Genomic DNA, 12,646 nt, shown 5'->3' on the forward strand with positions numbered 1-12,646 from the left:
ATCTTGCCTGGCCGTTTGGTTGAAAGCAGCTAAGCCAGATCTTCTTCTTCTTCTTATTGGGATTACATCCCCACACTGGGACGCGCGTCTTACCGCACGGCTAAGAAAGGCCCCCTCCAGATCTACGAAAAAATAAAAACTACGGAAATTTTAAAATTTACGCGGAAATCTGCGGATTTTTTAATTTCAATCAGAGTAACTGTTAGTTAAATCACCATTAACATCATTGTTGTCCTACACTCAGTGCAAAAAAAAATCTTCTCTTTGATTTTACTTCATCTAAACGATTTTATAGTCTTAACTTAGTAAGTTCAACTAATAGAGGGATATTTGAATTTTTTAAATGTCATGTCAAAATATAAAAATGCTTGCCACAGTAGCGTGCGTGCTGAAAATACATTTCAGTGAAAACACAGTGTTTTTTTTTAGTGCGCACGCTCCTGTGGCTGCGGCGTGCATTTTTTTTACAGTTTGCCATGACATTTATTGAATTGAATTATCTCGTAGAAACCATGACATTTAGAAAATTCAAATACCCCGCTATTAGTTGAGCTTACTTAGTTAAGACTTTAAAATCGTTTAGATGGAGTTTAATCAAAGAGCAGATTGTTTGCACTGAGTGTAGGACAACACTGATTAACATTGTACTGGCACACTGTATTGAATCCGAATATGTTGCCGTGTTTTTTGGAAACCAATTAATTTAGAATTGTCAAATATTCTCACTTGATTTCAAATTTAGTTCAAGTTGAGTAAACAATGCGTAAGTGTAATTCTATTGGGAAGGGAAGGTCGTTACAAATATTTTTTTTAAGTTGTGTCCTATTGGCCTCCGAAAGGTCAAAAAGGAATAATAATAACTAATTTTAAAACGAAAAACATCTAATAACTCCTTGGATTTGTAAGAAATAGTTTTGAAAATACTTCAAATCTTTCTGGAAATTTTATTGTAGCCCCTCAAATTTATTATTATCAGGCAAAAATAATCCAAGGGGGACATTTTTTTTTAATTTGAATCGGCTTATTTTAATTCTAACTATAAATATAGAACGCACGGATGGAAAAAAGGAATTTTGTATGAAATTCCTGGAGGAAATCCTGACGTAAGATTTAAAGAAATTTCTGGAGAAATCTAGGCATTTTTTTAAAGGGAATTCCATAAGACACTCCATCGTAGATTCTTTTGAAAATCCCTTCAGGGATTCACCCTGAAGTTCCTTGAGGAATTCTTTTAGAAACTCCATTTTTAATTCATTTAGCTTTTTTCTCAGAAATTCTTTTCGAAAATACGCTCGAATTCTCTTTCGGAAAATGCTTCAAAAAATCATTCGTAAATTCCTCCAAAAATACTTTCGAAAGCTTCTGCAGGAATTCCTCATAATTAAAAAAAACCGCCAGTAATTGAACATTCGCCATTAATCATTCTTCCAGGTTTCTTCGACAGAAGTTCCTTCGAAATTTCTCTGAAAATTTCAAGAAATCCATATATATAATTTTCCGAAATAAATATGCTGGAGGCACTTCTGAAGCAAGTTCTAAAGGAAATTCCGAATGAATTATTAGATGTCCTTCTTCAGACTTTCAAAGGAATATCTGGAGGAATTTTCCAAGAATTTTCTGGATTTATTTTAGAGTAATTTCCAGAGAATTTTCCAAAGAAATCTCTGGAGAAAATCTCGTAAGATGTCTTGGATGAATGTCCAAAAGAATTCTTGAAGGAATTTAAGAATTTTGAAAATTCTTTTACATAGTCCTTTAGAAATTCCTTTTGTAATGCGTTCGGATATTACTAGAGAATCGTCTCAAAACTTCTGGAGGAAATTCCAAATAAAGTACTGGATAAATTTCCGAAAAAAAAGGAATTTTCACTGTAGCGATTTCCCTGGGAATTGATAAAATTATTTCTGAACGAACTCATGTAGGAACTTCTGAGAATATTACTAAGGGAATTTTTGGAAGATTTTCATTAAGAATCATTAGATGAATTTCTGAAAGTGAAATTCGATAGAAGTTCATTTGGAAACTCTGCATAAATAGATTGCTTCAAAATTGCTGATGAAACAAATTCACCACAACTCAGACACCACCAGTGCTAATTTACAAGGGTCCAAATAATCTCGAAAGTGATAAAAACTAAATAATTTGCCTAAACTGAAGAGAGATCTGCATTAAATTGACCAGTGACATAGCCGAACTGGAATGGATTCAGAATTGGTTTGGTTTGTACAGTCTCAGTCTCATACCCTTTTGCAAAGCAATCCAATTTAGACATTACGTTCGGCTCGGTCAAACGCTATCCTTGCTTATTTCGTAGTGACATTTCCGTCTTTAAAATGGGATTGGGATTCTTGGGACTGTTCCCATGTACGGTAATTATTTAAGAATGCTCAAACCTATTAATAGCACTAAACAGTTAAGTAATCAGCCTAATAATTTGGAATGGTCTGAAAAATAAGATGTCCATAATATTAAACTGATTCTATGTTGAATCAATAAAAGTTCAAAAAATAAAATGCGAAAATGGTAGTCTCAGCGTTGGAAACAGTTACTGTCAAAAATATGTAAGCAGCTGCCGTTATGACGAGTGCAGGAAACTGTATAGGGCACTAAGCCAATAAATTTCTTTCTTTTAGGATTTTCATGAAAGCTGGGATATTAAAAAAAACGTATCTATAAATGTTGACGGTTAGTGGTCTTGTTGTTTTCTAATTCCTTTGCATTAGAAAAGTTAGAGATCTGTTATGTCCTGTATACTAGGACTGTAGATGTGTGCCTGAAAAGGGCCAGCCAAAATTTTTAAGTGAATCTACGGAATTAATGTTGAAGCAATCTGGCATCGCTAACTGTCAGAAATTTGAATATCTCTCGCTTAGGATCATTCTGTCAAACGTACAATAAAGTGGTAAAATTAAATGGAATACAGTCGACTCTCTACATCTCGATGTTCTATATCGCGTAATCGCTCCCTATGTCGATGGTATGTCTCTATATCGATGTGTTCTGATCATATTTTGTTCAGGAGTCACTCTTCTTATGTCGATATGTTCAAATTTTATTGCTACTAGACCATCCTTGGACAATAACAAACACATCAATTACAGGAAACAACATTTGTTTTGCTGTCGTTTTTCTTAGCAACGAGCTTTTTCGGATCTACCTAGTTTCCATTTAAATTTTCCTTCCATTCCTCGATCTCTCCCTATCTCGATGGTCCCTTCAATATCGAGATGTGGAGAGGCGACTGTAGTACTAACTCGTCTTATAACAAGATTGTATAGGTAACAAAATTTAAAAACAACCTCTTTATTTTTTTCTGCGGCGCAGCTGAAATTTTGAACATCTTGAAGTATGATATTGATTCAATTCAGTCAAGAATTTAGTTAAAAAATTCCGTGGAATTCCGTTAAATTTCGTTAAAAGCTAGCTTTGTTGGCGAAATTTATGTAAATTAACTAAACGAAACGAAATCAATAAATCAGATTATACCACGCTCAAATTCTGCGAAATTTCGCGGAATTTCGTTTCGAATCACCTGAAACGAAATTTTTCGAAATACCACATATGCCTTACCAGGTATAGAACGACTTGGCGAGCGTGTGGCGCTTTCGAGGATGGAGAAATTGTTGATTCAGTGTTCATTCAGATGCAGTGTGTAGATGTAAGCTAAATAAATGAAAAATAACTTTCGATTTCTCTGGCAGTTGTGAATATATCAACCACACATCAAATAGGTACCATGCGGGAGGATTTGCGATTTGATCTTAACAAAAACTACAAACAAGATATACAGAGTTGGCATTGACCTTTAAATTTTGTAAAATTTGTTGAAACGTAATAATTTCAATCCGTCTTCTTACGCTGATAACTAATATATTGATAAATTATAATATATTGAGGGTGATAGCCACATCGTAGGGTTACTGATCATGGATTTCATCTCATAGCTCCGATAAAGGTATTTGATTTGTTTCTTATTTTTGTGGCACGCATGTTAGAAAAAATAAGCGTCGTAATTGGTGCCGTATTTCTTTGTTTTGCGATAAGATGACTATATGTTCAGTTCAGTGATATGGAAAATGGATCAGTTCCCTTACCTAGTAACATTTTATCTATTTCAATTTTTGTTGCGATCTGTAAGCATCAAAATTTGAAATTAATGTGTCAAATATGTGCCTACATGAATTAAAGTTAATGTCTGGGCACCATATAGAATTTTCATTTTGAGTCAGATTTTATGATTCAGTTAACTGACCAAAATTCAATTTTTTGAACGTAGAGCCTCGCTATAACCCGAAAACCATAAACAAAATTAAAATGACAACAACCGAATTCTGCTTTAATGTCTGGCAATGTAAACTTCTTTTAATGGCTACCCGACTAGAAGGTCATATCAAAATTATATCATCCTATGTTATTATGTTATACTAAATTTTTATAACAAAATTTGTTAGAAATTAGGTGCAGGATGTTGTTAAAATATCTATATTTCTATCAAAAACTGCACTACTGGAAACAAAAAACTATCAAATTTTGTTACAATTTTATCATAAAAATATCATATTTTGTTAGAAATTTATAACAGAATCAGATACAAAATATATTGTTTCTGTGCAGTTGGAATTTTTACAGGTCGTGAGAGGTCTATAGATTGTCATCAACAATCACATTTTTTTTTTGGCTGGACAAGAATATTTTTCGAGAACATGAAATTAACAACATTACAAATAAGGCAACCTTCTCAAATTATTATATCAACGTTGTGATATCTATGGCTGGGAGACTTTGCTACGTCTATTTTAATTGCCTACTGTTGGGCAATTCGGTGTTAAGCATTTTTCAAATCATATTATGATATAATCCTCTTACAACATTTGAAAGATAATGACTACTGAGAACAAAATTGTATCAAAATAAGTTATAAATATCACAATATGTTAAAATTGTGTTCAATTCTTGTTATGCTCTTCTAGTCGGGTAACCATTGAAATTGCATTGCTAATAAAAGAACTGGGTCATGATACTTTCAAAAATGAAAAGTTTTGTGATAACCCGACTGGAAGGTCATATCAAAATTATATTAACATATGTTATTATGTTGGGCCCTCCTTAACCGTGCGGTAAGATGCGCGGCTACAAAGCAAGACCATGCTGAGGGTGGTGGCTGGGTTCGATTCCCGGTGCCGATCTATATAATTTTCGGACTGGAGACTGTCTCGACTTACCTGGACATACATCGCCGTATTAGCCTCATGGTATACTAATGCTGAAATGGTAGCTTGGCTTAGATACCTCGCAGTTAATAACTGTGGAAATACTTAAAAGCTGCGAGGCGACAATGTCCCAGTGGTGGATGTAATGCCAATGAAGAAGATGACGAAGTACACTACTTGAAACAAAAACCTTTCAAATTGTGTTATAGTGTAGATCTAGTTTTGCTGCAACTTCCAGGCGAAACAAAAGCAAAAATTACAGAAATGCAAATACATCAAAATAAATTAGAAATACGTATCTTTCCATTGCTTTATATGGAAGTGTAATCGTCGCATAGCGTTGGACTTTCCTGCAGCAACGACGAGCATCATTTGGGACATATGCCGCCAAAAAGACATACTGTATTAATGACATCCCCTTGATGTAGCGCAAGAAAAAACATCAATGGACCTAAGCACTGACACAGACAGCACATGCTCGTTCAACAGGTCCATTTTCCTTCATTATTTCTCTCCTCCCGAGAAGAAGGGCTAATAAGTATTCATTTCCCTTGCCATATATTACGGTGTTCTTTCCAACTTGGCAACTTCCAGAAGTTGGGGCTTCGAGAATGTTGTTAGATGCGGAGGGGTCATAAAACGGCCAACCCCCCACCCCTATGTTACCGTTACGTGCCTAGCGCAACACGTGTCATCGCCGCTGCCGGATCGTTAGAAGGTGCCATTTGTCTTCGGTTTCGGGTCAGGGGATGGAAAAAGGGAAAACTTAATCAAAACAGATTCCCCAAATCCTTACGATAATTCTATAAATTTTAATGCGCTGGGGTTGGGATAGAAGCAGAAACTAGTAGCTTTCTCTAACCATGTTTAGTGTGAGCAGACGTTATTCAACATCTTTTGGTTTTCATCATTTTTATGGTAGGTATGTTATAGCAATATACGGTGCTAACGGGAATGAAGGGGAATTTCGGTTTGGAATTTTTCTCGTATTTTAAGATATCATTGCGGTAGCCACACAACATCCAATATAATGCATCAACAACTCTCAATTAACAACTGTGGGAAAGCATTTGAAACATTAGGTCGTCTATAAGTTAACTACTATAAAGTAATGAGCTTCCAAAAAGCGCTAAGAAGAAGATGAAGAATTTCTAGTAATGAATCTATATAATCGCTTTTCATTGGATAGCATACGCTGAAACCGAATATATTCACAATATCTTAGTTGCATGCAGCAAGTTACATATGCATAACAGTATCTATGGTTTAGAATAAAGACTTTTACAAATTACTATCCCTCTCTTCAACATGTTTAAGGGAAAATTGAAATTTTGGATTATCGATCGTTTTGACGTTGTGCATTAGTAATTTAGGCATAATACTACAATATTCAATGCTGTCAGTTATTCTTTGGTCTATTTTGCCTAATTTTTTGTTTTGTCAAGTACTAAATAAAGTCGATGGTCAATGAAAATACCTCCGTTGCCCTATGCAATATAATCTGGTAAATATCTTGCACAATTCTACCATGTATATTTAATTATACATATTCCATTCTACCGCAATGATCATCGCTACGGGTAGCTTCATAGACGGTGACCTAATCTCAAATTGCGGGAACCGATCACACCTATAATAAAGCCATTTTAATCCTGTCTCAAAGCCTTACATTGCACTGGCCACTGCTGCAAAACAATAACGCAACTGTATTAGCGTAAAGTATCAGGTTCGCTGAAAGATCCACGCTACTGGCATGGAGCCTTCCTCCTTCCCAGCACTCATATATGCCCAGCACCTTAATTACAACTTTCCATTAACCATTACTCTACGTTCTGCTCCTCTCCATCTGCAGGTCACAGCGGCCCGGTTACCTATATGAAGGTGCAATGGCAGTACCTGCTCACCGCATCCGAGGACACATCTGTTATCGTATGGGACATGCAAACACTGGCGATGAAGTTGAGATTATGGTAATGTACCTCCTCCTACTGAATGTTTCCGAGTAAAACTAGAAACTAAACGGCACTTAGTCGATACGTGCAGCGTGGTACACTCTGGGGCAAATTCTTCCGAAACGGGGATGGACGTATATAAGTTGCATGGACGGAAAACATTGAGCAACGGTTCCGATTTCACATAGCAACATTCCTATTTTCATCCTTTCAAAAACAATCGTATGAGAAGTAAATGAGTTCGTTTTTTCTTTGTGAATTAGCATAGTTTGTTGGCAGAGGACTGATAAAATCGATACTTCATTCTTTTGTTCAGATTTAATAAATGTGGGAGTGCAATTAGTTTCGATGGTATATGCTTTAAAGCACTAATCACCAATGTGCAGCCCACTAACCTTTTCCTACTGATTTTAGAATAATTAATACATGCAGCCAGATGGAAAAACATACCCAATAAATAGAATTCAAGATGTTTTCCTTGCTGTAGTTAGTTATTATTATTATGTCTTCATTAGTGAGATTCTCAGCCAGAGCCTTGCTCATCTCAGCCTGTATTAAGTTGAGTTCGAGGAAGGAATTCGATTTATGTTCAATGCTTTTGAATGGATAAAAACATTTGAGGGATTTCGTGCCATCTCGAACAAAAGGTGACAGTACCCTCTCAGATTTCAATGAAACTCTCTGGAACACATATATTTTTGACGTAGGAGTACGTCTGTGTTTTCTATAGTGGGGTACACTTTGCTATTGTGGAAATTGGAACAATCCGTCACGAAAATATGATAAACTTTGAACGTTAGTACATATTTATGTTTTTCCGTATTAAACGATAAAAATAAGTAAAGCTTTAGAAGCGTTAGATTTTTGGTTCAATATATATGCCATAATCGACGAAAGGCTCGTGCAAGTGTTGGCGTTTTTTGCACATGCTAAAGTAGCGCCATCTGCGCTAGACCTGTGCGCCGCTGCTACACTCCGCCGCCGTCGTTGATTTTCTTATCCAACTGCCGCCGCATGAAAATTCTTAACGCTGCCGGATATTTTTTTCCACGCCTATGGTTATTGAATGGCAACCAATAGTTTATTGGGTTTCATACATTTAGTTAAAAGAGCATTTTAACTAACAATTCCTATTAGGAATACATATTTTAAGTCATGTTCATATTACATTTTTATGCTTCCAAGTATGCATAAGTTATTGGATGGCTACCCATAACTAGCATTGAGCTGATTTTGATATAAAAAAATGCTCGGTAAACATAAAAATATTTTCTGTACAGCTGCGTTTAATTTCCCGAAGTGAACACAAATTAAAAGTAACTGTTGAATAACAACAAGATTATTTTTGACAGACATCAAATTGTTTTTGACAGATGTCTTATCGGTCTTATTGGAAAGCACCTGCGATTTTTATGATTGGTCTTCGAGCTATTACTTTTAAGTTTAATTTGATTTTAAACCTCGAATTTTTCATATTGTGAACAGCTTGATACGTGGTATGGAAACCACCCTGACAATACAGGACGTTAGAAATGAAGATTCACGCTTCGATTGTGTGCTGATCAATATATGGTCTTCATGCCTCCGTTCCACTCTCTATCGTTACATGCTTGGCTTTCAATCTGTTGATTTTCAGTTATCTTTCGATTATCTACTCCCTCATACTTTGAGCTGAACTGACCGTTAAAGCCGATAAAAAAATCATTCATTACAATCACGGTCGTAAAATCTGTTTCAAATCTAAAAATGCATTCAACAACTCTTCCAGAATTTTGTTTCGAAAATTCCTACAGGAAGTCCATTGGGAAATAAATCAGAAATTTCATCGAAAGTTTCCCCATAAATTTATTCTACAATTTATATAGACGTATTGGGGGACGCGCCATATCGTCACGGCTGCCTGAAGACGACTGACAACTTGTTCTTCTCGGAGGCATTCCTCCAACGTACCCGGATTAATGGCAACCGAACAATGCAACGATCACTGGATGCACGACATGGACAAAATGGACTCACGATGAGATGGACTGGCAACGATAACAATAGTGGTAATGTAAATCTAAAAATAGATTCTGTGTGGATTCTGTACAGCAGAATACCACAGTAGATCTCGGCACAGTAGCGGTCAAGTAACACAGAGTGCCTAACAAATAAAGGAATAAAAAAAAAATTTTTATAGCGATTTTAATCAAAAATTCCTTCGCGAATGTCTTTAGGAATTTCTCAAAAAAATCATTCAGGACTTGTTTCAAGAAATCTAAAGAACTCTTTTGAATAATCCCACCATAATTCCATCGGGAATTCCACCTGGAGCAATATACCGGAGTAGTTCCTGGAGAAGTTTTTTGGAGCAAATCTTAAGAAATTCCTAAATTTCTGAAGCAATTTTCCGAAAAATAGAGGGATGTATTTAATTATTCTAAATATAATTTCCGTCGAAACACCTGGAGCAACTCGAGGTAGCAGAATTGCCGGGTGAATTTCAAGTCTACACACAAAGAGCAATCCCTGGAGCACCTTCTACAAGAATTCCTGGAGCGCTAATTCCAGGGCAATATCTGGAGGACTGTCCAGAGGAATTTATTGATGAACTTTCCAACTTGTGGTGGAACTCCTTCAGGAATTCATTGAAGAACTTCTGAAGAAATTTTGGAGAAATTTTGGCGCTTGAAACTAGTTTTCGCTGACCCACGCCACCGCTCCGCCGCCGACCAACGGCTTGACTCCACCACGCCACCATCGCTGGTTGAAAATGATTTATCACGCCACCGCCGGTAAAACTTCAAGCGGCGCACAAGTCTATTATGTTGATTTAAATCATTCCAATACTTTGGACATGTTACCATCGTAAACAACAGGACTTCTGTGTGAACTTATCATCATCCGATTTGTAAAAACCAGACCAATGTTTAAGTTGTACTCTATGTAGGATTTTCTAAAACAATTTATTAAAATAGATAAAAAGTGGATTAAATAAACTGAAATATTTCGCGTTCGTTTTCGGAGGGACATGATAGCCTTTCGGTGCAACTTTGTTGCACAAGAAAGTCAAAAATATTATTATAAATAAATACAAGTTTTGATGCGATATTATTGAAATTTCGTTCTATTGGGTCTTTCAATGTTTTATCCACAATAACTCGCTTTGAAAGGCGTTTTCATGCTTTTCCCATTAAATTGTTTTTCAAATTATGATCGAAACTAATGATGTTAAAAGTTACCCCAAATTGAAATATCAAAAACTTTACGAAAAAGATTTTATAAACAAGCTTAAAATTGTAAAATAATCGAGAACTACTGCCTTACATACTTAATTTTTTTTTACCGGGATCTCAGCAAAATGTTGAACTTTTACCGAGATTCGCACAGCCGTGCCCCAGCAAACATGTTTTTTGCCGAGATTTCTGCATAATTACTGAAAATCAGCAAACATTTTGCCGAAAATCAGCTAACAAACGCCATTTTTGCTGAAAAATCAGTTTTTTATTTTGCTGCCGGCTGTGCGGATTTTTGCCAAGCTGCAGAAATAAAAACCAAGTGTGTATACTTTCTACATGCAACAGTATTCGTTTTAGAGATACGAAAAGTGTCATAGTGTCATGGTTTCTCCACAGGGTTTTTTTTACAAAATAAGAATAAATATGATCAATGTTCCCCCGGATAACGGTACATGATTTAGATGAAGTGTTCCGATCTCCATCTCACTGTACATATATTCATCTCATCGCTAAACAAAGAAATATGGCACCAAATTCGTCGCTTCTTTTTGTCAACATGCGTGCTCACTGCTGAAAAAAATCACAAAAATAATAAACAAACCAAATTCCTTTCCATTGCTTTGTTTTTATTGGGATGGAAATAGAAGCGTTCCCCTATGAAACTTTTTGCTTTTTTTCATTTTGAATCCTCATTCGCTTAATCGATTCTACAAGTAACCTACCATTTTCCCAAAGAATACATACTTCTGACTCTAACCATTCTAATTTTATCTTCTGTGAATTTCTGTCTGTCTGAACCTTATAGACTTCTAAAGTACTGAACCGATCGGCGTGAAATTTTGTATCCAGAGGTTTTTAGGGCAGGGGAAGGTTCTTAAGATGGTTTGATACCCCTCACCTTTTGGATAGTGGGGCTCCCATACAAATGAAACATCAATTTCTTCATAACTCAAGAATTAATCAGAGAATAAATCGATTTCAGGCGAATTAATCCCAAGTAACCAATAAGCACTATATTCCGCCAAATCGGCCATATAGTGCTACTTTAATGCTTATAAGTTTTTAAATAGCCGTATAGTGGCCCTAAATGGCGGTTTGGCGTAATATAGTGCTAATGGTTACTTGGGATGTTCGTCGGGTCTGCTAGTTTAAAAAAAATCGAAAATGTACTGCAATTAAACTTTGGATTTTCATTTGTACGATTACGATTACGCACTATTTCCATTTTCTATTGTAGATTCTCAACATGGTAAGATGCTTTAAACAGTAAGAGTTCTTTGGAAAGTTGACCATAAATAAATCAAAGTATCGACTGGGGCTGTCCAATAAAAAAAAATGTTTATGGGAAAGGTCAACTGCAACAACAACAACAATTATAACAAGTATCCTGAAAATAAAATTGCCTTGCATAAGGTCCATCGTTCTACCCTTCTAGCTATAAATTTATTCTCCATATCTGAAAGGTCTGCACCAGTGTGGAACGAATCCTGCTGCCCTCATCGGGACGTGCACATACGTTTCGGAAGTGGATGTGATGTATGTGCGCAGTAACACGAAATTGTGCGTGGTGTTTGCAGCAATACATCTTGAACCAACACAAAAGTGTCACCTCGAGTTGGTCACCGTTGTATGATTTCTGGCACCGAGTTCTTCCGAGGCTTAAAGCTAAGCTGACGAACGATACTTTTGGCTTGGGTCCGTTCTTATCGGCGAATGCAGTTCCAGCTCTGCTGGCAACCGACTTGTAACAGGATATTTATGCAAATTTATTACACAATGGATGGCTTGTTGTTGTGCACAAACAGTGCTTGTCCGTTTGAACGGATATGCAATGGAAGGAAACACGAATAGCACCAGATGCATTGTCCCATCCTCGTACAGTCGGTGTTCCCCTACATCACACGTCGATATGGAGCGCACTGTTTTCACAACAGTCATCATCATTCGCAGATGAATTTGCACGTTGACTTGTCTGAGGCATTTGAAATGCTGTCATGCATCAGTCGTGTGCATAGAGATAGTTGAGCTTTTGATAGATTGCATCCTATTCAAATTTTCTCCAATAGGAACATCATTTGCTACTAGATATTGCTTTATATTTATTACTAGCTATATGTGCCCGGCTTTGCACGGAATTAAAAAGTAAATTAGTCAATTAAAATGTCCAATGCTTATAATAGCACGGAACTCACATAGGTAGATAGATTGTTTGAAAGATATGTCGATACATAGATTCAATTAGATGTGCCCACTGTGATCGGGTTTT

The 12,646-nt window shown here is 36.2% G+C and overlaps 2 protein-coding genes across 2 annotated transcripts in view; one reads left to right on the top strand and one right to left on the bottom strand.

Moving 5' to 3' along the window:
* Positions 1 to 12,646, top strand: part of LOC134211016 (protein qui-1) — a 267,806-nt gene that overhangs the window by 219,854 nt on the left and 35,306 nt on the right. The window contains exon 16 of the mRNA XM_062687537.1: positions 7,063 to 7,180. Within this exon, the coding sequence (XP_062543521.1) occupies positions 7,063 to 7,180 (118 nt within the window). The remainder of the gene's footprint in view (positions 1 to 7,062; positions 7,181 to 12,646) is intronic.
* LOC134211017 (BTB/POZ domain-containing protein 6-like) overlaps positions 1 to 12,646 on the bottom strand; it is a 103,966-nt gene that overhangs the window by 30,966 nt on the left and 60,354 nt on the right. The gene's annotated exons all lie outside the window — the stretch shown is intronic.

Source organism: Armigeres subalbatus, chromosome 2 (genome assembly GCF_024139115.2).
Source record: "Armigeres subalbatus isolate Guangzhou_Male chromosome 2, GZ_Asu_2, whole genome shotgun sequence".
NCBI classification, from domain to species: domain Eukaryota; kingdom Metazoa; phylum Arthropoda; class Insecta; order Diptera; family Culicidae; genus Armigeres; species Armigeres subalbatus.